This window comes from Glycine soja, chromosome 11, assembly GCF_004193775.1.
Source record: "Glycine soja cultivar W05 chromosome 11, ASM419377v2, whole genome shotgun sequence".
Lineage (NCBI taxonomy): Eukaryota > Viridiplantae > Streptophyta > Magnoliopsida > Fabales > Fabaceae > Glycine > Glycine soja.
The window spans coordinates 4,605,862-4,633,046 of NC_041012.1; the positions used below are offsets into that span (position 1 = coordinate 4,605,862).

General features: G+C 35.7%; 4 protein-coding genes and 2 pseudogenes across 5 annotated transcripts; 3 read left to right on the forward strand and 3 right to left on the reverse strand.

The window, feature by feature from the left end:
• Positions 1-5,180: 5,180 nt before the first annotated feature.
• LOC114374796 lies at positions 5,181-7,216 on the reverse strand. The gene is made up of 6 exons (XM_028332488.1): positions 7,070-7,216; positions 6,873-6,935; positions 6,689-6,741; positions 5,830-6,006; positions 5,656-5,739; positions 5,181-5,558 (listed from the first exon to the last, which is right to left on the reverse strand). The coding sequence occupies exons 2-6, from the start codon at positions 6,918-6,920 to the stop codon at positions 5,390-5,392; spliced, it is 531 nt and encodes a 176-aa protein (XP_028188289.1). The 5' UTR covers positions 6,921-6,935; positions 7,070-7,216; the 3' UTR covers positions 5,181-5,389.
• Positions 7,217-10,506: 3,290 nt separating this feature from the next.
• On the forward strand, positions 10,507-11,620 carry LOC114376682 (annotated as a pseudogene).
• A 15-nt stretch (positions 11,621-11,635) lies between these two features.
• LOC114373453 lies at positions 11,636-13,354 on the reverse strand (annotated as a pseudogene). The gene is made up of 4 exons (XR_003658404.1): positions 13,090-13,354; positions 12,843-13,030; positions 12,415-12,518; positions 11,636-12,244 (listed from the first exon to the last, which is right to left on the reverse strand). The product of XR_003658404.1 is annotated as a thioredoxin-like protein HCF164, chloroplastic (transcript).
• Positions 13,355-15,320: 1,966 nt separating this feature from the next.
• On the reverse strand, positions 15,321-16,173 carry LOC114373454. Its single transcript, XM_028330915.1, has one exon. It carries the CDS (start codon positions 16,128-16,130, stop codon positions 15,642-15,644), a length of 489 nt encoding a protein of 162 aa, XP_028186716.1. The 5' UTR covers positions 16,131-16,173; the 3' UTR covers positions 15,321-15,641.
• A 111-nt stretch (positions 16,174-16,284) lies between these two features.
• LOC114373452 (NASP-related protein sim3-like) lies at positions 16,285-19,488 on the forward strand. The gene is made up of 6 exons (XM_028330914.1): positions 16,285-16,689; positions 16,977-17,233; positions 18,017-18,217; positions 18,335-18,425; positions 18,630-18,891; positions 18,978-19,488. Exons 1-6 carry the CDS (start codon positions 16,400-16,402, stop codon positions 19,302-19,304), a joined length of 1,428 nt encoding a protein of 475 aa, XP_028186715.1. The 5' UTR covers positions 16,285-16,399; the 3' UTR covers positions 19,305-19,488.
• A 1,355-nt stretch (positions 19,489-20,843) lies between these two features.
• Positions 20,844-27,045, forward strand: LOC114377103 (BTB/POZ domain-containing protein At5g66560-like). The gene is made up of 5 exons (XM_028335499.1): positions 20,844-21,234; positions 21,789-24,746; positions 24,840-24,909; positions 25,039-26,196; positions 26,299-27,045. Exons 2-5 carry the CDS (start codon positions 24,706-24,708, stop codon positions 26,806-26,808), a joined length of 1,779 nt encoding a protein of 592 aa, XP_028191300.1. The 5' UTR covers positions 20,844-21,234; positions 21,789-24,705; the 3' UTR covers positions 26,809-27,045.
• The last annotated feature ends 140 nt before the right edge of the window (positions 27,046-27,185 follow it).

Genomic DNA, 27,185 nt, shown 5'->3' on the forward strand with positions numbered 1-27,185 from the left:
CTTTAAATTGTGAATTTTCAATTTTATTTTTCTTCCTGCTTTGAAATATTTTTTTAAATGTAGAACTCGTCTTGCTTGAATTAAATTACATCAACACATATTTAATATATAAAACTATAAAATTAATGTTAAATGACTATAAGTGGTAACGACTGGAATTCGTAGTTCTCACTAGTCATTAGTTTTCAATTTTGTTTCGTTTTCCTGATGTTCTTCCAGCTTCTCCACGACAATTTTTATTGCCTTCACTTAACAACAGTAAAGTGGATTCTTAGTGGAATGACATAAATAAAGAATATAAAGAGAAGGGTGTTAATATTGATGTCTACCATAATTATTTTTTATTCCTACAAAATTTTAAAATTCTTAGAAAATACCATTTTACTCATTTATTTAAACACTCCATCCTTCCACTTACCTTTATCCTCTTTCTCCCTAACTTCCTCTTAGATACACAACAAAAACATAATTTTAATGTGATATTTGTTGAGATATATAATGCAATTATATTTCTATTTTGTATCTTTAAAATAAAAAATAAATATACAATGAAAACATAAGTATGATGTGATCTTCTTTTGAGAGCCCCAACAAAATTATATTTTTGTATTTGTTTAAACAAACAATGAAATTGTATTTATTTTTTGTTTTTATGATTTTTTTATTAATTATAAATGTAAGCTATATTTTTTTAAGTAACCAAATTAATTGCGATGTAATTTATCATTTTTCATGGTACTTAATATCTTTTTTAATTAAAATTAAATTAATTGAATATAAGTTAACATTTATAAAGATAATCAAATTAATTATTATAAGAATTATCTTTATTAATCGTAATCAAATCAATTTATGATATTATTTTGATTAAAATTAAAAAGATTAATTTATTTTATCATTAATTTAAATTTAAATAAAAAAGATAATTTATGTAAATTAATTTGATTATTGTTAAAAAAAGATAATGTATGTTGTCATTAATATAATTTGAATAAAAATTAATGTAAAAAAAGTAAATTAATTCTATAATTATTTTTTCTTAAAAAATACCTAAAAAACATATTTCTGTTGAATAGAGAGAGGGTGGAAAAAATTACACGAACACATATTTTCATTGTAATGAGAGAGGTATGAAAATAATATAACACAAGAATATGATTCCGTTATCCAAAGGAATCATGATTCTGTGAGAAAAATAATTCCAAAATAAAAAAATTTCTGCCACCCCTTGATAAGGACAAAAACAATTTGCATGCTACCAATAATAACTCCTACATAGAAACGCCAGAAGTTTACTTGTTTGCTTGAAAAATGAAAACTATTCACATAGCCCATTGTTTTCCTGCCAAGTCGACTCCATCGATGAGATCAATATCAAACTTATCTTCAAAAAAATATAGCACGTGCAATGTATTTCTTACTCGTGGTCTCTGTTTTTTCATTTTTTGGGGAGAGGAGGTTCTGATTTCAGTGATATGAGTGCCAAAATTGAATTAGGAAGGAAGATCTTAGTAAAATTCCAACTTGTATCTCGCCATCACACATCCATCTTAAAAATAGACAATGAATTTACCCACAAATTGGTATATGACTTTTTAAGATCCCCTTAATCTCTATTCAATACACTACTGACTGCACCCCCTTTCAGGACGATATATATTTTTTTATGGATGAAATTCCATGCGTTATAAATAACAAAATAAGCAAACCCTAACAATCTTTATCCTACTAATGAATAACGGAGTCCTACTAACTAGTGTCCATGGAATACTAGTTAAAAAATCAATAAATAAAAAAGTTTGTTAGAACTGCATTGGAAATCAATGAGAAATGTACTATTATACTTAAACTTTTTACTTTTGATTTCCTAACTTACGCCTTATGGTCCGGTTAATATTTTCCTAAATAAGGAAGAAACATATTGATTTATTTTTATAATTGACTTGCTTGGAATAATAAAGATTATTAATAACTATCGCTCAAAATAAAAAGAGTGATTGACCATTTTAAATTATTTTTATAAATAAAATATCAATACGTGAGTGTTAATCATTAATGGGTTAAGATTACATGTTGAATCAATAGATTCAATGAGAACATAATAAGTGTAAAAAAAAAAATGTTACATTCATGTTCTCCTTAGATTTATAGGTTAAACTATTAATTTTGATTTAAATTATTTTATTTATAAAAAGGACACAAAATATGAATCACCCCACAGAAAACAGCCAGCGGAATCTGCTTGGTGGTTTCGTAGAAATGCACTGAATCTATCTAAATACTTTTGTGAGTTAACACACGTACTTTTTGTCTGTTGGACGATACTTACGTCGGCATCCCCTGTTTGAGAAAAAACAACAGGCTATTTGAGAACCCTGAAATGAAACGAAAACCACTTCCTAACTTGGTGGTTTATCCCATCCATATATTTGAACTTCATCCCATTTCAATACTCCTATGCAATCTATGTTTTTGGCAGCATAACAAACAAAATGGCTTTCATGATTTCCAGAGCTGAATCAGAGGCAGAGAAGTCTAGCCTTAAACACATGGAAGACAAGGACTCGACCAACACACTTGATGGCGTCTCAAGCCAGCTCCAGTTGAAGTCCTCATTGTCATCCAAAGCCTCGGCGCAAACCCTGAACAAACAACAAGTTCTCAATCGCATTCGACACCGTAAGTCCTTAAACAGAATCAAAGGCGCTTTTCAGGGTCTTTTGGGCAACTCCAAAGGTAATACAACTTCAGCACAAGACCAGATTTGGCTCCAACAAGATGACGCTTTCTCTTCTCCTTAAATATATGTAACCCATCAACTAAGATTATTCCCATATGACTATTAACTTATCGCTTTATCTCTGTTACTGTTACTTTCTTTTTGTATATTGAATATCTTAGTACTAAACTACTCAAGTTATAATTTATCGTCACTCCTCAAATTGACTATTTTTTTAACAAATATATGATGATTGTACCACTGAAATTTGTATGTCGTGCCACGACTAAAGGTTAAGAAGGATCCCTCTTACTTGACAAAAATATACAATTTATACGTGCCCGTTCTTTTTCATGCTCTGTCCCTTTAGACAGAATCTGTAATCAAAAGAGAATTTTAGGGAGCGTTTGATTTCTATTTTTAAAAATTATTTCAAAATGTAATCAAACAAAGTTGATTAAGAACAAAGGGATTATTAAACACTTATTAAGCAAGATAAAGATATATCGCTTACTTGCTCTGTTTTTTAGTATTTAAAACATTTATTTTGAAAATAATTTTAAATGAGAAATTAATTGTTGAGTAATATAATTTTTTGATAAAAAAAACAGTTTTTCCAAAAAAAATCCATCTCCTCGTTTAAAATTAATTCTTGGTACCAACAAATATTTACCCAAGTGGTTCAACAATTGAGTTCCTATGAAAGAAGGATTAATAGAAATGCCAAATAGAAATCCCAAATATTTGATGAAAAAAAAAGTCCAAAATATCTACTAATTAAAAAAATAGGTTTAAATATGTTTTTGATCCTTCGTATATACCCAATTTTTGCATCTTGTCCCTGATAAATTTTTCTTTTGAATTGGGTTCTTAATATTTAAAAAGTTTTATCTGAGATCTGTTAATCGGAATCCGCTAAATGGTTACATAATTGTTAATCAGACATGTTGGCATCCAATGTGCAGTGTCACGTGTACTCATTGTCTAAATAAGATTACATGTAGGAAAAAGTTTTTTTTTTCCCCATTTTCTCTTCTTGTTTTCCCAATAGAAGGTCAAGACTGATGAGGGAGATGGAGGGTACAGATGCAGGTGAGGGATAGAGAAGGCACTCAGTTTGCCTAGATGTTCTTCCTGGCTTGTCTACACCGATGGGATTCTTGCCACTATGTCGGATATCTTGTGGCAACGCTACATCTAGTGTCAATGATGCTGAATACTTTGCCGTGGTGCCAAATCTGTTGCCAGTGGTGCTACATCAGTCGTGATGGTCTTGAACTTGAAGCAAAGAAGACGAGGGCCACTAAATCTGCCTCCCAAATTTCAGATTTGACCGTCGAAGGAGACGAGGCCATTGTACACGGAGTCAATGATGGGGGGAACATAATGGGGGTCAATTTGGAATAGGGTGGCACTTTGTCACTTTGTCTTCATTTCTCCCACTCACCAATAGCACACACATAGTGTTGTCACCACCAAGAATCGTCAAAGGAAGCACATGGCAAGGAGTTCGCAATTGCAAATGTTACAGATGTTGGTGGTTGCAATCATTGCATCTTTACATCTACAAAGGTGGTTGCGGATGTTAGCATCAATGCAATGATTTGATCTATCCAATAGAGGGTGAAGAGAAAGAGCTAGGTTTTCTAGGAGAAAAGAGAGATCAACACTCAACAAAGAAAGAGATTGTCCAAAGGGACAAACTAGGAAAACAAAGAAAAAAAAGAAAAATGAGAAAGAAAAAAAAAACATTTTCCTATGTGGAATCTCACTCAGTAATAAGTACACGTGACACCACACGTCGTATACCATATGTCAACGTGACCAATTAACAATCACATAAGCAGTTAACAGATCTACGACAAGGATCTCAAATAAAACTTTTCAAATATTAAAAATCCATTTTGAAGAAAAAATATATTTTTAAATGCAAAAATCAGGTACATATCATGAGTCAATAATATATTTAAGCAAAAAAAACTAATTCAATGCTAGGGAAGGGTGGTCTATGTCTCTTATGAATATGAAGGGAAAACACACGTGGGCAATACAACTAACATTTATCCGTTATTTATTTTAGGGAAAATGAGGAAGGAAAGGAAATATGATTTTAAAAAAACTAAATTTTTAATATTTTTTAAGCCGAAAAGTAAAAAGTTTTTTTTTTTCTGTTTGATCCACAATATACAGAAGAAAAATCACCACCTTTTCCCTCAAAATGACATAATGAAAGGAAAATGAAGACCTCTAAATAATTTAATAATCTTTGGTAGAAATTTATTTTTAAAAAAACATTATGTTAAAAAATAAATAATGGAATAAAAACTTAAATTTTATTTTTAGCTTAATTATATTTTTCATAATTTTTTTTTTTGTTTCTACTCTCTTCTACACATTCAGAGAAACAGGAATAAAAATATCGTCACTTTTTTCTTCATATTTCCATCCATTCAAACATCTATTTTTTCTCAATTTCTCTTATTTTATATCCTTACTATTTATTTTCTTTTGTTTGTATTTCACATCTAATCCAAACAAAACATAAGGATGTCTTTAGGTTACACAGTACAGTAGACCAAGAGCAGCACCAATGCTAACTGGTTAAAAATAAATATTGCAATTCTAACCTCACTTAGCAAAAAACAAATGTTTATAAATAAATGAAAATCCTCATTTACTGCGAAGCACCCCTGACCGAGAAAGGAGACGGAATGCTTTGTTGGAATTGTTCAAAACTGAAGAAGATCTTTGAACTGACATTTGCTTCTCCTTCAAGAAATCTAAGGCAGTGTTTAAGCATGGAGGAGGACCTATTTCGCTCAAAATAACAGGTTTCAAACTGCAAATCACAGCAGGAATATAAATAAATACAGGGTAGAAAGCAACATGAATGCATCAAAATAAAATATAGAATTAAAAGGGACGAAATCTCTAACCCTGATTTCCTTGATTTTCTCTTCCTAGAAGTGGTAGGCTTTATTTCATCTTTCTCCTCATTGTTGTCAGATAAGAAAACTTGTCTGCAAATGAATTATAATCTCTTAGAGATTTTGTCCAAATAAGAATGCATATTTGTGACACGAGGAAAAAGAAAGAAAGATCATAAATACTTCTCGCGAGCTGCAAGCATTTGAACAATGTTGTCGGGAAGAAATCCCGCTGCTGTATTTGATTCTTTCTGTGGTTCAGAGTCTCCTACGTCTTCGGATTTTTCACCAGCTTTGGATGGTCGAGGAGTTATTTTTTGGGCCCATCTCCTCCGACGCTCTTTTCCTTCACGAACAACCCTGCCAGTCAAAAATGCAAAGTCATATATATAATTAGGTACTCACTGAATTAGATTGTTTTGCACAAGTCCAAAAACAAATCCTGCAAGTTTTTTCAACAAAGTTGAAGAGCATGCAATTATATCTTAACCTATGGTTTAGCAATGAAAGAAGAGTGATACCATTTAACTGATGCTAAAGGTTAGCAATTAGCATATATCAATCCATATGATTCAACATCCTTACATGAATTCGTGGACTCTCATTTCACAAGTGTTGAGCTGAAAAGCCCTTTTATATATTACACTGAGCAGACCCAAGTTTGATGGGATTTACTGAAACTTTTTCCAACAATTTCTTCAAAACCATTAAGCACCTAATGCTAATCGATGAATAAACACTAAACAGCAGAATGAGAAGCTCGCAAAGTCATATCTTTCAATAGAAAAGAGCTTTTGAATCTACTCTCCGGTAACACTCTTTGCAACTATTCCCCCTCATCCCCTCAATGGTATTTAGACCAAGCTATAAATTATCCCAAAATCTATCTATCTATATGGTGAATCATAATGCAAAGGAATTACAGAAGATTCTCAAAAGCAGTTTGTTTTAAAAAAAAAATCTTAATTCTCAGTTTTCACTCTCAACAACTAGGTAAGTAAACTGAACCTGATAACTAATTAAACGAAGGTTAACGCAATACCTGGCCTTATTTTCTCTTTGAATCCTTCGAATCTCTTCGTCTTGTTGTATACCCTGCAAGCAAAACACATGCTTGTATCAAGTGTGTATTGATTTTGTCCGAATATATACATAAAAAAAAGAAAAAAGAAAAAGAAGATGATGATTCGATTAATTAAAACAAAAATAAGAAAAGAGCAAGGGACCTGTTCGGCAGTGAATTCCTCAGGGGCGTTGTCTTCTCTGTCTGACATTGTTGCTCGCTCTCTCTGTCGAGAACGTCAAAATCAAACTCTTTCTAAGGTTTAAGCAACGCAAACGCAGAACACTTGTTTTTATCTCTTCTACCAGTGCTAGAAGACTTCGGAAAAACGTTTGGAAAACAATAAAGAAGGTAACTTACCTTCGACGGCGTCGGGGTGGCTTCAAGCCTTCAACGGGTTCTGTGCGCCGCACGAGTGAGGGTGCTAGCTAGGGTTAGCGAAGGGGTGGCCAGACATAAGCTATGAGGGACAATTTTGTCCACTCAAATTACAACAGGTAGTGTAGGAAGTAAAATGGAGGCGCGGAAGTAAAAGACCAAGAATGAGGGCCTCAGCGCTCCAATCCACCTCCTTAGGCCTTAGATTCACACTGATTTTTTAGATTAAAAAAGGTGTTACTATTAGTTCCTATCCAGGCCCCTACAAAAATTTAAAAATCTTGCAAAAAAAAATCATTTTACCTCTCTATTAAGAGGAATCACCCCTCACAACAATAGTTAGCCACAAAATGTAAGTTCTACAATGTATTTCTAATTGTTGTGTTGATTCTATGAGAAGTAGTGACATATTATCTTGCGGTCACTTAATTTTGATGGCAAAATTGACTAGTGCTCCTTCTTTTGGCGAAACCACACCCTAATATTGTTGATACATATCCTCCCAATCATAGTACCTTGAGTGGGTTACTGGCCTACCGCCAATCCTTATTTCAAGTTTTAGTGTTACATCCTCGAGTGTAATTGTGCATTCCTTGACAGGAAGATGGAAAGTGTGAGTTTCTCGTCTTCATCACTCAACAAGTGCAATATCTAGATGATGATCAATTTTGAAGTATTGTAATTTGAAAACATTAGCAAAGCCAATATGACTTAATAACGACTCCATTAAAGGATGAGATGAGGGTATGGAATGACAATAAGCAATGATTATTGGTTGTTGCCCCTGTAAATTCAAAGTTACATTTTTTAATTATCACGACAATAAAAATTGTTTTATCAATATAAAAGGTTATAATATAATTTTATGTACTTACCATGCTTTGTATCTTTGAAGATCAATACAATCTTGTTTCCATAATAACGTTGTTGGCTTTATTTCCCCTCTACACAATGAAAGTTTTTAACAAAATTTTTTTTTGGTGATTTTAAATAACTTGGTGTAGGGTATCTATACGCATCAAGAAGTGTTATACGTGGAAAGAAGTGTCAGTGTAATATGTGTGAAACATCGTGCGTGTCAGAAATCCTACCATCTGTGCAAAACACTATGCGCGTTAGGAATGTTGTTGGATCACTGTGCAAAATATTGTACGCATTAAGAGTCCTATCAAGACGCAAACGTTGTGCATGTCAGGAATCCTGTCGGATCACTGTTCAAACACTATACGTGTTAGGAATCCTGCTGAGGCACTATGCAAACATTGTTCATGGTATTGTACGTTAGAGATTCTTGTGCATATATGGTACAAACACCATTCATGGTACTGTAGTTGAAATTCTCGATGCATTCTCGACGGTTAAAAGTGTCGGTGCGATGCATTATAATTTTAATCATATAAAAAAAAAATTATTCTGTGCAAATATACATGCTAAAATATTACTTAAAATTAATTTGTCTTTATTTATATTCTATAATTTATTATTTTGAATTAATTTTCTTTATTTATATTATTTTATTATCTTTAAAAAAATATTTTTTTTCTTAAAAAAACACCAAAAAAAATAATTTTTTTTAAGAATTTGGAGACTCGAATTCTTGACTTTGTTTTGAAATATTTTTTGAAAAATCACGGTGTAAAATTGAGTCCTATAACTCGAATTTACACTATAAATAAAATTGCATGTTTGTGTGTTAATAATAATAACATATATATATGTATGTTTATGTATATATTTATTACTTCTTGTATGTTTGTGTGAAAAAATCTGTTATGAACTGAAAAAAACAGAAAACAGCTCAGTAATTTCTTAGCATTCAAGGCCTAGGATCCTCCAAAGAAGAAAGGTGAGGAAAAAGTGAGTTTTATTTCTGCTGCCTTTACTCGCAATACATCATTCATTTTATAAGCACTGCAGCTATTGGTAATGATAAGGATTCTAACAGAATTCTAACAAGAATGACACCACTGGCCTTAGAGGAATAACAGAAAAGGAGTAACAAGGAGCAGATTATAACAGAAAGATATAAAGGGCAGACAACCACTAATTCTATAGCCACTGAGAAGCTGCCAACTCAGCACCCTTTTCATACAAAATCCTTGAGATGCTAGGCTTGGTAATTTTCTTTTTAGGCCTTTGATTCGAATCTAGCTCCTTGTCTGCTTGTAGCCTTGTGTCACTAGTACTCTGCTGTGTGTATTGTTGCTGGTTTATTTCAGTCATAACAAAATCCCTTCTGGTAGTCGTGTAGACTATAAGGTAAGGCCTTACAGGCCCCTTGCATAGATATGTGGAAGTAAAGCGGCTATTGATAGCTTGTTTAGTCCTGTTTAATTATATTCATACTAATTTTGATGTTCCTTCTCTAATGAATCCAATTTCATGGAAAATAGGGAATAGGGAAATTGGATAGGTTCTCGGCTTCGTGTTCAGAATGTTGTTGATGTTTTGGTTAGGGGGTGGGGATACGTTCTTTGTTTTGAGTGGTAACTTAACTAAACAGAAGTACATAAATCAAAAGTCAACGTGTTCTTGCGGCACATGCGTGGTCGGATGTTTTTGAATTTACTATGTATGAGTCGTGGTCAAACGGCAGATATCGGTGACGATATGCATTCTCAACGTGAGCAATTAATATTAGGAACTGACCTAATTTTAAGGTAATTACTTGTAACCTTAGGCATTTGGGCATCACCGACAGTTTGTTTATCACCCTTATGTTGACAACGCAATTTGAGTGTCAGTGTGATACGAATTACCCTTTCCACTTGATCTATCATACAGGCATAAGAACCATACTGTGCCACTTCTTGTAGATTTTGCATATTGCAAGGGTTTGATTTATTTTTTAAATTCAAAATGGTTTTTAATTAAAACTTTACTGAAGACTTAATACAATCTTCAGAAAATAATATTCAGAATTAAACAAGCAATTTCTGATCAATAACAATCCTGTCTTCAAAAGCTAAATATTGTAGGAAGTTATTTTTGACTCAATCCACCAGGAAGATTTTAGTAGATACTGCTTATCCAGAATAATAATTTTTTTGATGTAATAGTTCCTTTCGTAAATATTGTCATTGTTTTAATTCTTTCTATCCATGTTTGCCTTGTAATCAGCTTCGGCTTCAAGTTGCAGTGCTTCAACACTAACGTCCGGTGGATGTGGGAAAGCAACCAAAATTGGTGTTGTTGTTGGAGGTATTATAGAACCTTAATCTTAATGTTCCTTTCACTATATAATAACATGTTGCACTTTTGTTTCATACGAGAATCTTTGTTAATCTGTCACCTCTTACTGAATGCATGTTTTTTCACGTCTCTTTTCCCATTTCCTGATATAAACAAGCATAGAAAAAAGAATTTCTGAAATTTCATATTTGTACTGATGCTGCATGATTGTCCACACTTGACAGTGATCGCAACATACCATAGTAAAGCGCCAATTACGCGAAGCTGCAGGCAACTCTAGTGTACCTTTCTATCCCTACAAAGAAATAGAAAAAGCCACAAATTCTTTCTCTGAGAAACACAGGCTGGGAACTGGGGGGTATTTGGTACAGTTTATGCTGGAAAACTGCACAATGATGAGTGGGTTGCTATAAAGAAGTTAAGGCAAAGAGACACCAACAGTGCTGACCAAAGTCATGAATGAGATCAAGCTACTTTCTTCAGTGAGTCGCCCGAATTTAGTTTGCCTCTTAGGTTACTGCATAGAGAAGGGAGAGCAGATCCTTGTTTATGAGTTTATGCAAAATGGAACACTTTCTCAGCATTTGCGAAGACAGAGGAGTAAAGGACTACCATGGACAATAAGACTCGCCATTGCTACTGAAACCGCTAATGCTATAGCATATCTCCATTCTGCAATTCATCCCCCAATTTACCACAGAGACATAAAATCTAGTAATATACTCTTGGATTATGGCTTCAAATATAAAATAGCTGATTTTGGGCTTTCTAGGCTTGCATTGACAGAAACATCTCATATCTCAACCGCCCCACAAGGGACTCCAGGTTATGTCGATCCCAATACCACCAGAACTTCCATCTTTCTGATAAAAGTGATGTCTACAGTTTTGGAGTGGTTTTAGTGGAGATAATAATAACTGCCATGAAAGTGGTTGATTTCTTATTGGCAGCACTTGAGGGCTGCCACATGAACACATGATCCATGTTTTTGTCTTAACGCTGCTTCAGTTGTCAGAGAACTCTAGATCTTCTGGCTGTGAATGATATCAGCGACAATGCTTGTGCCATGCCCTATTTTACTGCTCTTTTTTTTTTTTTAAAAAAAAAAAGATTATTTCTATTAAGCCAGTGGTGTTTTGAATCCTAAGACATTAGCCACTAGAACTGGAAGAGAGTCCAAGCAAAAGGAAGATGCAAATATTGTAGAAAACATCAAAGATAACCACAATGTTGGATCCAGACTTGCGTCGGGTAATAATGCAAACAACATATGTCAGTTTAAATTTCTTAGTCGTGGGTAATAAACCATGATCGGGGCAGAGCAATCATATTATTTACACCAAAACCATCACTTTCTGATAAACTAAGAATTCCATGCATTTAGATAGTGAGCCGCGGGCAAATATAAATTGTTATAAAACAGATGACGAGTAGATTAGCAGACTTGTAAACATTCAAGTGCATCTTCACCTATAACAAGATTGCCAGAATATAGACACATTTGAACTAACAATTTTGGTTGATATCTAGATTCGGATCCTAATCTATGACAGACTCGCACAATGTTTATAACATAGTATGCTTGTGAAGGGTAAGAAACAAGGTCAATGAGTTGTATGCTCACTGACAAATAAAACCAGTTCCTGAGAAACAGTAAAAGAAGGTACTGTATATGTGGTCATCTAACCATGACGTCTTGGATCAGCAACTTGATGCACCTTCCTTGCCTCAGCATTTGAATATTGACCTACAACACGAGCATGAGGAACAGATGTTTCTCCACGAGCAAGGGCATCGACATTTTCAAGCAAGTACTGTCTTGGAAGCCTACCCACAACATTGCCCTCCTCATTGCCTATTTTATCAAGGAATGCAAAGTGTGGAATACCCTCCATGCCAAACTCGTCAAGCTCTTGCTCCCACTTTGTATTATCAACATTCAACATCACAAAATTAACTTGATCCCTATATTGAGAATTAAAAGGTGTCAAGACTACCAATTAGTACTAACAAAAATTAATGTTTTACGAAATACTATGGGTGATCATAAATAGTGATAACAAATCTATAAGGCATCAAAATCCAAAAGAGATAAATGTAGAAAAAAGGAAACATGTGTGCATAAAGATGACTACTTGAATTGCTGCTCTACTTTGTAGACGTCAGGAGCAAATTCCCGGCATACCTCACACCAATCTGCATAAAACTCCACCACAGTGGGCTTCCCATTGGAGAGAGCCTGGACCATCCAACACAAAAGCACAAATACTATGAGAAAATATGAAGCAGATATTATGTAGCAAGTAACAACCACGAATGAAACAAGAAAACCTAGTCAGCACTAACAGATATCTTAAAATGAAGATGAACTAATCATTTGTGTGGCGATTCTTCGTTTTAGTCCCTCTTATAAGTGTTCTGACAGTTTAAACTTGCCACAAACTAAAGGATAATTTTTTTAGTGTAAGGACTAAGGCGTAAAGTTGGCACAAGGAATCAAATGATTAATTAATTAAAATAATTAATTAAGAGGATAGAAACAGTGAAGCGTGGGGGAAGAAACCTCTTCGTAAGGCATTGCAATGGCAGAGAGATCTTTGAGGGAAACACCGAAATCCAACCTCGTAGACAAGAAAAGGCCCAAAGCCGCTAAGGTAGAACAAGTGAGATTTTGTTGTTGATGTCTTTGGCGGGCAATTGAGGAAGTGAAGTTTTTGTATGGCTGGGCTCGACCACAAGTTTTTCTTCATCCTGAGCAGAGGAGGTTAAAGGAAGTTAAGGTACGAAATAAAGCAAGGAAAGTAGCATACCGTGGTAGGGGTATCCTTTTGATCAAGGTTGGGATTTGTTTGGCACGCTAAGGTCTGGAATTTGCAGTGAAGTGAGGAGGAATTGGAAGGCATGGTGATGGTTGGAATTTGCAGCTACCATGTGCTCTACTGCTGAATTTGAGTCTGAGATTCACACCCGCACACCGCTATCAAACCATAACCATTTTTCTTTCCTTCCCATCACATGGAAATAAACTAGATAAATTCAACATCTATCCAAATAATTTAATATCACTCACCACTTTGATCCTAAATAATTTAAATAAAAACTATTGTTGCAGAAATGGATCATGCTAGTAGAAAAGGATTTGTCAGTAATATTTAAAATTCAAATAAAATACAACCATATTTTCTTAATTTAAAATGTCAGATATATTATTTTAATTGACATTCATAGTTTTGTATTTTCGATCGTTTACTTCTTAAACAATAAATATTTGTGAATTTTTAAAATGATTAAATGATACAATAATTTTATTTTATCTTACAATAATAGGTTAAATTACTATCTATTTGTGAATTTTCAAATAGATTCCTAAACTAATTTTTTAATTAAGTCTGATCTTATAATTTTTTTTAATTAGTTCCTGATATTTTAAAATCGTCATAGATTATCACATTGTGATGATTTTAAGCCGTAAAAAAAATTAAAATCTTACGACCTACTTTTTTAGTTCAAGACCCACTAAATAAAAAGTTTACGATCTTATTTAAAAATTTACAAATGATTCAGAGATTTGTTGAATCGTGATTGACATTTTAAAAAGGTCAATTTCCTTTCTTATAAATTATTATGATACACATTATAGATGTCTTTGATCCTTAATTAAAATATTATTTGTCTTAAAGATAATTTTTACAATTGCATCATTCCAAATGTTGATGATGCGTTGAAAACACTTTAAAAACCATTAAATGTGGATCCCCAACGCAATCAATACTTACTTTTCCTTCGATTTTATTGTGATTTTGCTCTAACATTGATTTCAAATGTGGAACCAAGCACACTCTTAGTCATGCTTGAAATTGATGTTTGTCTCTGGCACAATTAGTCTTGCTTTGGATTTTTATTTATTTATTTACTTATGATTGTCTTCAAAACAGGAAAAGAAAACCAAGAAAAAATTGACCCTAACCATAATTTGTCGGTACAAATATTTTCATAAAAATAAAACATGACTTTAATAACGACCTCTCAATAAAATTAACACTATAAATTTTTTCAAAAAACAAAGAAAAAGATTTCACAATGAAGAAACACAAAAATATCATGAATCTTCAAATTCTATCTTTATTGCTTACAAGAAAAATTTATTTATAAGCTAAATTAAGAAACCCTTGAAGCAAACAAAGAAATATTCCAACTAAGTAATCCCACTAAGCATTATATTTTCACTAGTAGTTCATTCCCACGAAGCAATTCAATAAGTAATAAATTCCTATAATAAATGACTTATCGGGAAGTCTCACAATTTAAACACCATATGAAAATTCATTCTAATATTAAAGTTACTAAATAATTAACTTAATTTTACGGGTTCTACAAATCTTAAAAAATATTTTATTTATAATATAAATTTATTAAGCAATAATTACTTATACATGCTTGTATGAAAAATATCATGTTATTTCCTATCTCCTTCGGTAGATAAAATATTAATGCTTGTATTAGAAATATCATGTTATCTCCTATCTCCTTCAGTATATAAAATATTAAGTAACGTTACTTAAAGGTAAACACTCACATGGAAAATGTTCTTAAGTCCAATAAATTATTGACTTTATTCTCTAATTTTGTAAAATATGTCACAATTGAACCCAATCACGGACTCCGTCAACTAACATTAATGATGATTTAAATTTCAGCAGTAAAAAATTACTACAAAATGTAACCATTTTTAACTACCATAAAAATTAAAACGTAGCATATTACCTTCGATCACGGGGCATCAAAGGAAACCAGCTATTTCATATAATACAGTTTTGTAGTAACTTTCAAGTTTCAATTAAAAAGATTTAAATTGATTTTAAATGCGTTTATCTTTATGCAAACTTACTAATTTTGTCTGTGTATATTTGTATAAAGTGGTTTCAAGATTAAAAAACTCACTCTCGATAACTTACAGAGGATTTTTTTTTCCTACTATTCCAATAATGCACTCATCATTCAAAAATCCAAGTCCACACGGGATTATCATAGACATGATAGCTTAAAAATCCAAGTCCAGATGCGAGTGATTCCGATAGTAAATTATCATCTATACGATCATACAATTAGTGAATCCGTGATCTGATAGTCAACAAACAAAAAAATCTATCGTAAGGAACGATTTTCTATACATAGGAACAAGGCTATTAGATTCTAGATGCATTGATTCGTTTACATGATATGATCACAAAGCTACAAACATAAACACGTAAAGCAGGCAGAGTCTTACAGAGACACAAACATATCCAATTCAACACTTAACACTACGTTATCCATCGACAACAACAATGTACTAGTCTTTACTTATGACCAACTCACCAAGTCACGATTTTTGAGCTTCAGGCCCCAAAATACCGTTCACCACCGCCGTTGCAACCAAAATCCCAAAAACCTCCGCTCCCGCCACTGCTCCCGCCTGCGCCAACCCCCCAAAACTCACCGCCTCCTCAATCTCCCTCTCCGCCGCCACCAGCCCCTTCTCCGCCGTCTCCAGCCCCTTCTCCGCCGCCACCAACCCCTTGTCCGCAGCCTCAAATCCCTCCTTCACAATCTCCTCCGCTTCCTCCTCCACCTTCTTTAGACTCTTCCGTATCCCGAACAAGGGAATGTCCTGCGCCACGGATGCCGCTTCCCTCGCCGTGAACGCTGTCGTCGCCGTTAGAAAAAACAGCAACTGCCTCCGCCCCGCGCTCGGAAGCGCCGTTAAGAGTTTCACGGCACGCGGCTTGCACGGAGACACCGTCGCATTGCTCACGACGAGACGCCGAAACGAGAGAGTTGAGAACGGTGATGATGAGATTGCACACACCATTGCAACAATCTCACTGATCCTCTACGTGTGGCCACTCGCACTTCCAAACTTTAATCAATTTATTTAATTACGATAATGCCCCTTTTTTAATTAACCGTTATAAGAACGACACGTGTCACGCGGGTTTCTTTTTTTTTTTTTTTTTTCATTTTCACGTTTTGCGCCAGAAACGAAAACCTCAACCCAAACCCTCCCGAATTGAGGTGACTTGATTTTCCCTCTTCTCTTTTTCTCTCTCGTGAGTCTCGTCCCTGAAGCGAAATTCTAGAATGGCGGAAGAAGCTCCTGCATCTGAAACCTCCGTCACAATGCCTCAACCGGCGGAAGTCATCACCGTCGACGGAACCCTAACCTCTTCCGAGAATGACAAGAGCGGAATCTCCGTCGATGCCGCCGCGCACGGCGGTGAAAAGACGGTGTCCAACGCTGAACCTTCCGGTAGCGATCCTCAGAAGTCTCTGGAGTTGGCGAACGAGCTGATGGAAAAAGGAAACAAGGCAATTAAGGAGAACGATTTTGGAGAAGCAGCTGATAACTTCAGCCGTGCTCTCGAAATCAGGTTCTTTTAGTTTTATCGTAGAATACATTCTCCGATTCTCTGTTTTAACAGTTCAATCGTGCGTGGAATTTGATCTTTCTACTAATATAAGATTCTGAATTAAGTTGGAGAAATTCTCATTTAAGAGTGTATGTTCTCTCTATTAAGCTATCCATCGAATGCGTGCATGGTTTATGTAGTAGTTTGTTTGTGTGCTGGACTAATTGAAAATGGTAGCTAATTTGACATTTCTAACCTTCATTTTGCTGTATATACAATGTTCTGAGATATAATTTGAATCGAAACAGAGTGGCACATTATGGTGAACTTGCTCCTGAGTGTGTGCACACATATTACAAATATGGGTGTGCACTTTTATACAAGGCTCAGGAGGAAGCTGATCCTTTAGCTGATGTGCCCAAGAAGGAGGATGGATCTCAACATGGCTCTAACAAAGATGGTTCTGTGAAGGGTTCTTTGAATGCTGAATCTTCCACAGCTTCTATTTCAAACAATGCCGGGCAGGATGTGACTTCAAATGACCAGGGTGGAGCAGTGGATGATGGTCAGTGTGTTGCTTCTAGGGCTTACTGCTTAGTAATTTTGAGTTTTGTTTATGATATAATATTGTTTAATCTGGTCTAGGTGTTCGGAGACCATAGCTCTTTGTATGGTGAATTGGTTATTTATGCCCTATAAATTTGAAATTGTCTAAAAAAATTGCTACATTTTACCTAGTTGGCTAAGAGAGCATGTTTTCTTGTTAATGGTCTGTTCTGCTCTGCGTTATCCTACCCTTTTCACCAGTTATTTCAAATAAGGAGAAGTATTTTGCAGCATTGATTTCATGATAGGAAATATATGAGACATGCCTTTTGTTTAGAGTAACTAAAGCATTCTTTATGTCTGTAGACATGAATTTCCCTAATTTATTAACTGTTTAATAGCAAATTAAAAAATAAATTGTTCTATGTTGTTTATACAAACTAATCAGATGTAGATGCATAGTACTGATGTTGAGATTTAAAATGAATTATGTCCTGTTAGGGACTAAGCCAGGAGGATAAGTAAAAGCTCATGGTTGATGCAAATTATAATATACAGGGAATTTGTGAATACAATTATGTAACAATGCCTCCTAAAATTGTTAGAAGTAGAGATACTTTGTGTCACAATATGAACCATAGTTGCCAAATTTGGTGAAGCTAGCATATGGTCATTATTGTAGATTGAAGTGCATTGTATTATTCACTTTTGGGATTAATTATACTATTGCATTACCACAAAAGTTGTAGTTTGCAGGTCAATCAGTTCTTAATGTTAGTTCTGTTTTTCAAATATATAACAGGGTCAACTAAGAATGACCCGGAAGAAGATGACGAGGATAGTGATGCTGAAGACTTGGCAGAAGCTGATGAAGATGAGACTGACTTGGACCTGGCATGGAAAATGCTTGATATTGCCAGAGCCATTGCTGAAAAGCAATCTGTCAATACAATAGAACAGGTGGACATATTATCAACATTGGCAGATGTTGCATTGGAAAGAGGTATTTTCATGCTCTTATCCTCATTTTAAATTTAACTAATGTTTTCTTCCCCAAATACACAAAACAATGGGATATGGTTATAGTAAAAGCTGATTATTTCTTGGCTCTCATATACAGAGGATTTTGAAACTTCCCTCTCGGATTACCAGAAGGCACTAACCATCTTGGAACAACTGGTTGAACCAGATGATAGAAATATTGCTGACTTGTATCCTTTGTATAATTCTTATCTACATGTTTGATTTTTCTGGTATCTGTAGACTTTGCTGGTTTCAATGATTCTGAAAAATGTAACAACTTAAGAAGTTGCAATAAATTACTGAATTGACTGATTAACAAGATCTGCAATTTAAGATAAGTAGATAACCAAATATGTTCTCCACCGCTAGACTGCTTTAACTCATGAGCATAGAAATTTTCGCATATGCTTATGTTTGGAGGTTAGTTCTAAGCCTCAAGAAGCAATTGCTTACTGCCAGAAGGCTACATCTGTTTGTAAGGCACGATTACATCGTCTTACAGATGAAGTAAAGAGTTGTTCAGATTTGACATCTGCTTCTGAGTTAGCTCAGGATTTACCAGCATGCCCCAAATCTGAGTCTAATAACTCAATTTTGGATAAACAATCAGAGATTGAAACTCTCAAAGGTCTATCAAGTGAGCTGGAAAAGAAGGTAGACTTTGTAAACTTTGTTAAAACAACTATCTGTCCTGTGTTATGTTGTTATTTTGATTTAAATGGGAATTTATGGGGTTGCAGCTTGAAGATTTGCAACAGTTAGTCTCGAACCCAAAGTCAATTCTTGCTGAGATCCTAGGAATAGCAGCTGCCAAGGTAGGCAATGTGAAGGAATCATCTTCAGCAACGGTGAGTTCCTCACGGTTGGCTACTGCCAACAGCAGTGGAGGTTTTGACTCCCCAACCATTTCAACTGCCCACACCAATGGATCTGGTGGAGTCACACACCTTGGTGTGGTGGGAAGAGGAGTTAAGCGAGCATCAAATGCCACTCCGGCAGAAGGAAGCACACCAAAGAAACCGGCATTAGAGTCTACTGAAGACAAAGGTGATGGCAACGCACACTGATGTAGGTCTTGGTTTGTTTGTATGGTGTGTTTAATTTGAACTTTGAATGCAACCATACAATTTGGTTACACTTTTGAACTATTGATAAGGACATTTTAAGGGGATTGACTGTTCTCAGGGGAATAGTGTTATGCCATATATTATCCTTATTGATTTTATGTGCAGCTAATTGATATTGTCAAAACTTTCAAGTTACTTAAAATGTTACTCCTATAAAAACCATCAAATGCTTGTCAATTATGTTAAACATTTGAGGTATGATTTGGGGGTAATTAGTGAAACATGCTGCAATTTGGCTGAAAAAAAATTAGGGCAAGAAGCGGACTCATTCAAGGATGAATTTGAACCCAAGGCCAAAATGTCAGGATATTTGATCTGAGCTAATATTCTCTTTAATGATAATTTACTTACCATTTATGTATTAGTAGGAGCCATGAGTGGAGCCAAGGGGGTTGGCCAAGGCCCATGGCCAGGACCTTTCCAATCCTCAGATGTCAGAACCTTATTGTCCTGTTTGGTAGAGAGGAAATAAATAGGGTGCATGAAAATAGGTGAAAAATAAAATAGAAATGTAAGAGCTCGGTCGAAGAGAAATAAAAGAGATTAGAAGAGACAAAGATGAGTGAAAATGGGTGAGAAATAGTATGAGTTCCACAAATTGTTTTCACTCTAATTCTTCTCTACCAAACAATCAAATAATTTTCATCTCTTCCCCTCAATTTCTTTCAAATATAGTAGCATACCTTCCTGAAAATTTTGGGAAACTAAAAAAGAAATAAAACAATTTTATGTTTTGTATACTTTATAAAAGGATTTCATCCTCGAGACAATTCCTGACTCTGTCCTTTGGAAGAACGTAGTTTTATTAGTTTTTTTTTTCTCTCCACATTAGGTTTTTTGCGATTTAAGCTAAATTACTGGTTGAGCCGGGTGTATTTTCCCAAGTGAATAAACCGCTTGAAAGTATTATCAAATTTGCGTGGGTTTTTCCACCGTTGTGATATAATGGGATTATGAGATTTTTATAAATCAAAGTTAACGTTCTTTCTTGGATTCTTAATATGTTTTCTAACAAATTGTTAATTTTGGTTATGTTCTGATAAGTAACAAGACTGATTTCTGGTCTCTCTATGAAGTATTATTCTGGCATAGTGTAAACTTTTACAAAAGTACTTTTCTTCTATATTCTTTGGCCTTAGATAAGAAAAATATTTAAAATTGAGAAACAAAGAGACCCAAAGGATGGGGCGACGCGAGAAATATTTTAGCGCTGTAAATTTAAAATTAGTTCTATGTAATCACCACCTCTACTTAATGCACAAAGCTGTGAGAAATTACTAGTTACTAGGTCTGGCAAGTAGCAACAAATGAAAGAGACCGGGACAAGAAGTGAGAGTGATGTTTTTTCTCGAGAGATTATTCCTAAGGACGTGGCATCATTGCAGTCGTCGAATGCAATATCTGCTCCATGGTGGTTCTGAAAGACAAACCACAAAGAGTGGCGAATCTCTGAAATGGAATAATCGGATAGATAACTATGGGGGGCGTTACCTTCAGTGACGAGCTGGCCCCACGAGTGGATAACACGAGACAAATTAAATCAAGCTAACGTTGATGTTAACGAGATGCTAGCAATGATCCGAATATGTATCTGTTATAAAATCGGTTGGTGTTGTGTCATAGTATACTATACTCTCAAGCAAGCAAGGTAGCGTCTTGAAGAGTTTCAAAGCCAAAATAATGTGTTATAGGGTGGACTGTAAAACCTGTGGGAAGTATACATGGGGGGGATGTGGTGATCACTTGACCACCCTCTACGCCAGCATTGATGAGGGAATGCACTGTACGTGCCGCTCCTGGCCGGGTGTTGTTACACGCACACGCACAACCACCACTCAGCAACCTACTCAATCCAATAATCCCAACCAAGGTAATTAAACCTTTTCTACATGATCTTGGTCAAAGGTTAAAAAACACAGCTATGGTGGTTTAAACAATATGATTAGATTCAAGGCTACACGTGGTAAAAAAAAAAAAAGAGGGAGAGAAAACGATGTTCTTCACTATTTTTAGTGGTTGAATAAAGCAAAATGATTGCACAAAATCAAGAAGAATTCAAAATGATTATGCATATTTTTTTTTATTGCGTTTGGAGCGAATGCATGCAATAACGTTCACGATCGATTCACACGTGACGCGATAAATTTGAAAGTGGCTCAACTTTTTTTCCTTTTTTGAAATGTTCATCATAGAGCTAAAGAAACAACTTATTTAAGAGGCAAGAGTAATTGAAGTATAAAATGGTATAGAGCTAACATAAGTACATTAACCAAAAAAGAAAACTTTAACTAACAGACACACTAGCGTACTAAAGTGGTTTATGATTATGAAGAAATGCCTTTTTTTATCATGTTAGTACCAATTCGCTGTGGACAATTGGACATGGAGTTTACCCTTTCTTGTAAATGTTGCTTTCTTCTGTAGGGAATAGGAATTCTCAAAATTAACGAAGCTGCGTTGGATTCTGATACGCAGCAGTTCTTTTCGGGTTATATGACACGCAGAGGGATAGAGATCGGTACTGTCGGGGTACTAGTGTATGTTAAAAGTGTTAAGGGGGTTGATATTAATAATGTAATGTAGGGATGGTCATGTGAAACTGACCAACGTAGACCTGCATTCTTTTCTATGTTAATGGATCTATTAATAAAGAATAAATTCCTCTGCTCTTGTGCCGTGTGTTCTAACATCAAATGCTTCGAATTTGGTCAATTTAAGTTTTGGATTTAGGTATATTATTGTTTATTCTCTGTTGTGGTTTTGTGCGTCACTTCTTTAACCCATACTTTGTGAATGTGGGTGTCTTCAAACCAGAGTGGGAGGGAATTCTTTTTTTGGTATCCATGATATTTGTGTAAAGTATTTATTAGTTTTATTAATGACTAGTCTTCCTAATCAACCACTTGTTGGTGAGTGGGAGGGAATTTGGTGAAAGGAGAGGAGGAACATTTGAAATTTTGGATATAACGATAATTGAAAGGTTAAACTATAAACTTAGTTTCTATATTTTAAATTGTTTTGTTTAGTTTGTTTTGCAACAATTTAAAGGAGAAGAATATTCGCTAGAAAAGGTAGAATCTTGAATGAGGTCGTTGAGAAGCTCTCTAGGTCACGTAAGGTGTGACTCCAGTCTCTACAGACTATATCACTCAAGTTAGTGATTGTGAATGGCGAGAGATGAATGAAAATTGGAATGTATGTACACCTTGTATACTTTCAATCAATGCTTGCCTTTTATGTTAGTTCCTAACCACTTTGTTAGTGTCATCCTTGTGTGTGCATGGGTGATATGCATGCACGAGTTGCCACGATTCTTGGGTGCTTGTTGAGAGTCACTTTTTTAATTATATTTAGTATGTTGAGACTTGAGATTACATATGCTTTCATGTTCTACTGGGTTGTGTACCCAATATTGTTTAGGAACTAAAATAAAATATAGTATCAGGAACTAAATTTTAAATTTTCCGTAAGACTTGCTGTTATAAAACTGTTGTTTTCTGAAAACCTGATCAAAGGAAGTTATCCACAAATTGCATCTTGTAATCATCCCTCATGCCCAAAATCATAGTAGTGCTATATAGGATATATTATTGGCAATTTGACTAAAATTCTCTTGTGCAAATCATCTGATAATGAGTCACCAAACGAGCGAAAAGCAGTAATTGATAAGGAAATTCCTACAACCATCAGTCGCATCCTCAACTAATCAATGTAAATTGATCCATTCAAAGTAATTTGAAATAGTAAGATGAGTGGGGTTTATTTGACTTTTGTTGCTCTTCTTGGAACTGTCTTCCCAGCCTTTTCTATATTTGTCCACATTCTCACGTGCCTCAATTTGAAAACTTCAATCACTTTGAACTAGTGATTGCAACGATGTACCTTACAGTGGTTGTCTACTCAACAAAAAGCTGCCGTAAATTCTACGGAAGTATAATATGATAAATATGCTAAGATAAATGAAGACATGGCTCTCTTAGTATTTGTCTTTCTTTCTACTTAAATTTGTGTTTTGTTTGAAGACTTTACGCTTTTATTCTCTAAAACATATTCCTCAATTATAGGAAAATCAATTCCGTTAAAACTAATAATGCAAAAATTCACACTACACCTGCATATATATGCCAACCAACTTTCTATTATATACCATCTGTTATATACAATTATACCAAATTGAGAGAATAGCAACATCAGCAAACTAGTGTCATGTGTCATAAGATTTATGAGCTGACTCAAATCCATTACCTTACGCTTTACCAGATAGATTTGTCCTATTCTGCACAGGCTTCTCCTAATGTCTTGTTTTCAATCAATTTCACAGTGAATATTCTTAATCAACTGCAGACAAGAGGAAAGTTCATTATGCATCACGGTGAATAATATTTACTTCCTTTCTGTAAGAGTAAATATGGGAAAAGGCTTCATGAATTCCATGCTCCCATGTGGTCTATCATCAATAATATTGCATTGGTTAACCAGCTTAAGAAAGATGATACAATGTAATGTAGGTAGGAAAGCGAGCAAATTGAAGGCCCCCCTTAGGCCTTTTAGACAGTTATTTCGCTCGTTCTGTGTAAAATAATGCTAAAATGATTTATTAAACTAAGCAAAGAAACTTAGTACGTGAGGAAACGAGAATTCTCATTACTAAACTAAAAGTACTAATCTATTCCATCATTTGCGCAAAAGTAACAACCTGGTTGGCAAGCAATACTAGGCTATATGCGCTAATGGGAGAATATTGTCTTACCAAAAAGAAAACTAATCAATGGCACCTCTTTTTTGTCGAGTCCATTTGCCATCTTAAGTCATGAGAGAAAGAGTGGGTGATAGTGAGGTTCTGATCTAATTCAGAGAAGAAGAAAGAAGAAAGGAAGTTCTGGCAAAGGAAGGAAAAGGATCCTATGGATCCCCTTTTTAGGAATTTGGTATAGGTCTATTTGTCCGTTTTGAGTTTGTGGATTCCTTACTGTTTCACCCCAGTCCTTTTTCCTTCTTACATTAAACTTTTATCTGTTCTTTTCTACATAAAATCTCAACACAAAGCACAAAAAGACAATTTCTTTTCATTCTCATCTTCAATTCTTTGCAATTGGCTGTGCTACTCAAGTCTACTTCTCTACAATACGTCTATAATTCAGGCTGATAATAAAATCTCTGTCCCCTCCATCCCCCTTCACATTTTATTTACCTCCAAACTCTCATATTCGCTTAGTTTTCAGTGTCTTTGGAATCCAGTTCAACTGAAATTTATTTGTATTATTTTGACTTTCTTGAATCCGACTCTATTAGTAAGCTAGTCTGAGATTTCCAAGAGAGTCCTAGTTATTTAACAGAGAAAATGGCAACTGGGGAACAACTAAGCTCCAGAGGGCAAGCATGGTTAGATGGATAACTCTTTTCTTCCTCACTGTTTCTGAATCACTATATTCCTATTCCAAACGAGACCATATCCATAACAATTCTTTTATGCAGGTTTTGCACAACAGGATTGCCAAATGACATTGTGATCGAAGTGGATGACATGTACTTCCATCTACACAAGGCGAGCTTCCAATACCATACTCATTCGAATATTCTTATGTTATGCAATATGCATGCACACCCAACAATACGCTGTAATCTGTACTTTGTTCTCTAAAATTTGTCCGTGTCGCGACATGTTTCATTTCAGTCTCCTCTGATGTCAAAGAGTCGAAAGCTTCAGCAGCTAATAGCTGAGCATGAAACAAATCATTCCTCAGAAGCTGAAGAGAAAGAAAAACACCGTCACTTGGTGTTCACAGACTTCCCAGGCGGCTCCGAGACCTTTGAATTAGCCGCGAAATTCTGTTTCGGCGCCAAAATCGATTTATCCTCTTCCAATGTGGTTCCTCTACGCTGCGCCGGAGAGTTTCTCGAAATGACGGAACAACACTCCAAAGAAAACCTCATCTCCAAGACGGAGACCTTTCTCTCTCACTCCGTGCTCAACAGCATCAAGAACTCCATCATAGCATTAAAATCCTGCGAGCGCTTACTGCCTCTCGCTGATACCTTAGCCATCACGCGGAGGTGCGTCGATTCCATCGTCTCCGAAACACTGTTCAGGTTGCCGGTGAGCGATTCCGCTTCTACGCTGCTTCTCCCCACCGGCGGAAGAAGAAGCAGAAGAACCGGTGAAGATGATTCCTGGTTTGAGGAGCTTAGGCTTCTAGGCTTACCTATGTTCAAGCAATTAATTCTCGCCATGAAAGGATCTGATTCTGCGCTAAAGTCAGAGATAATCGAAACCTGCCTTTTGCAATACGCTAAAAAACACATTCCAGCTTTATCGAGATCCAATCGTAAAGCCTTGACGTCATCATCTTCTTCAGAAGCGGAACAGAAAGAGTTACTCGAGATTGTGATCACGAACCTCTCATCCAAGCACTCCACGCCTGTGAGGTTTCTCTTCGGACTGTTACGAACCGCCACCGTACTGAAAGCTTCCGAAGCATGCAATGATGTGTTGGAGAAGAAGATAGGTTCGCAGCTCGATGAAGTTACTCTGGATGACCTTCTCATACCTAGCTATTCCTACCTAAACGAAACTCTGTATGACATTGATTGCGTGGCGAGGATTTTAGGTTATTTTTTGGAAGAAGAACGAAACGTTGCTGCAATCGACGGCCGCGCTCCGAGATCGCCGGGGCTGATGCTCGTTGGAAAACTCATCGATGGTTATCTCTCGGAGATCGCTACCGATGCGAATTTGAAGCCGTCGAAATTCTACGATCTAGCCATCTCAGTTCCTGATCGAGCGAGACTGTTCCACGATGGTCTCTATCGTGCCGTTGATGTCTACCTCAAGGTACCTATAATAAGCTATAACATATTGCGTTACGAGTTTCCATAAGAAAAATAATTAGTTATTGAAAACGATAAATTCGGATTGTTAAATTCATAATTGTAGGCGCATCCGTGGGTTTCGAAATCGGATAGGGAGAAGATTTGTGCAGTGTTAGACTGCCAGAAGCTGACGTTGGAGGCGTGCTCGCACGCCGCGCAGAATGAAAGACTTCCACTGCGAGCGGTGGTTCGGGTGCTCTTCTTCGAGCAGCTTCAACTGCGACGCGCCATCGCCGGAAAGCTGGGGGCAGCGGAGGAGCCATCGAGGCATTCGGCGGCGATGGCGGAGGAAGAGGAGGTGGAGGATGATAATAATACGTGGCAGGTGACGGTGAGGGAGAATCAGGTGCTTCGCTTGGACATGGATAGCATGAGGACGCGGGTGCATGAGCTGGAACGCGAGTGTTCTTCGATGAAACGAGCGATTGAGAAGATGGACAAGATGGGCCCACGAGGAGGTGGGCCCTGGCGGGCCTCACTCGCTCTGGGGAGGAAGTTCGGTTGCAAGTTCAAAACGCAGGTTTGTGATTCGCATGAGCCAGCAACACGCGAGGGCAGGCCCCACCGGCGGTAGCACCTCTCTCATGGCACGTGATAATATGATTGGGCTTTGGAGTACGGTAGAATGGGTCCCGCTCGCGTTTTGGTGGAATTGCACGTTTGGCATTTGTCGTCTGTGTATTTATGAGATTATTCAGTGGAGTTGTTCACTGTGTGTTTCTCTCTGTATCCAACTGAATCGAATCCAATCCCACCACGTAAATTTTATCATAAAAAATAATAGGAAATACTGTAAAAAGTTAAAGACTTTGATCCTCTGCGCCAATTATTTGGATGACTGGGTAAATTGCTGAGTGACAAGGAATTAATGATTCCTCTTGAAATTTTAATCATATAGCGTTTAAGAAGTGTAAGAAAATGTTAATTTATCAATACTGGAACAGTCCATAC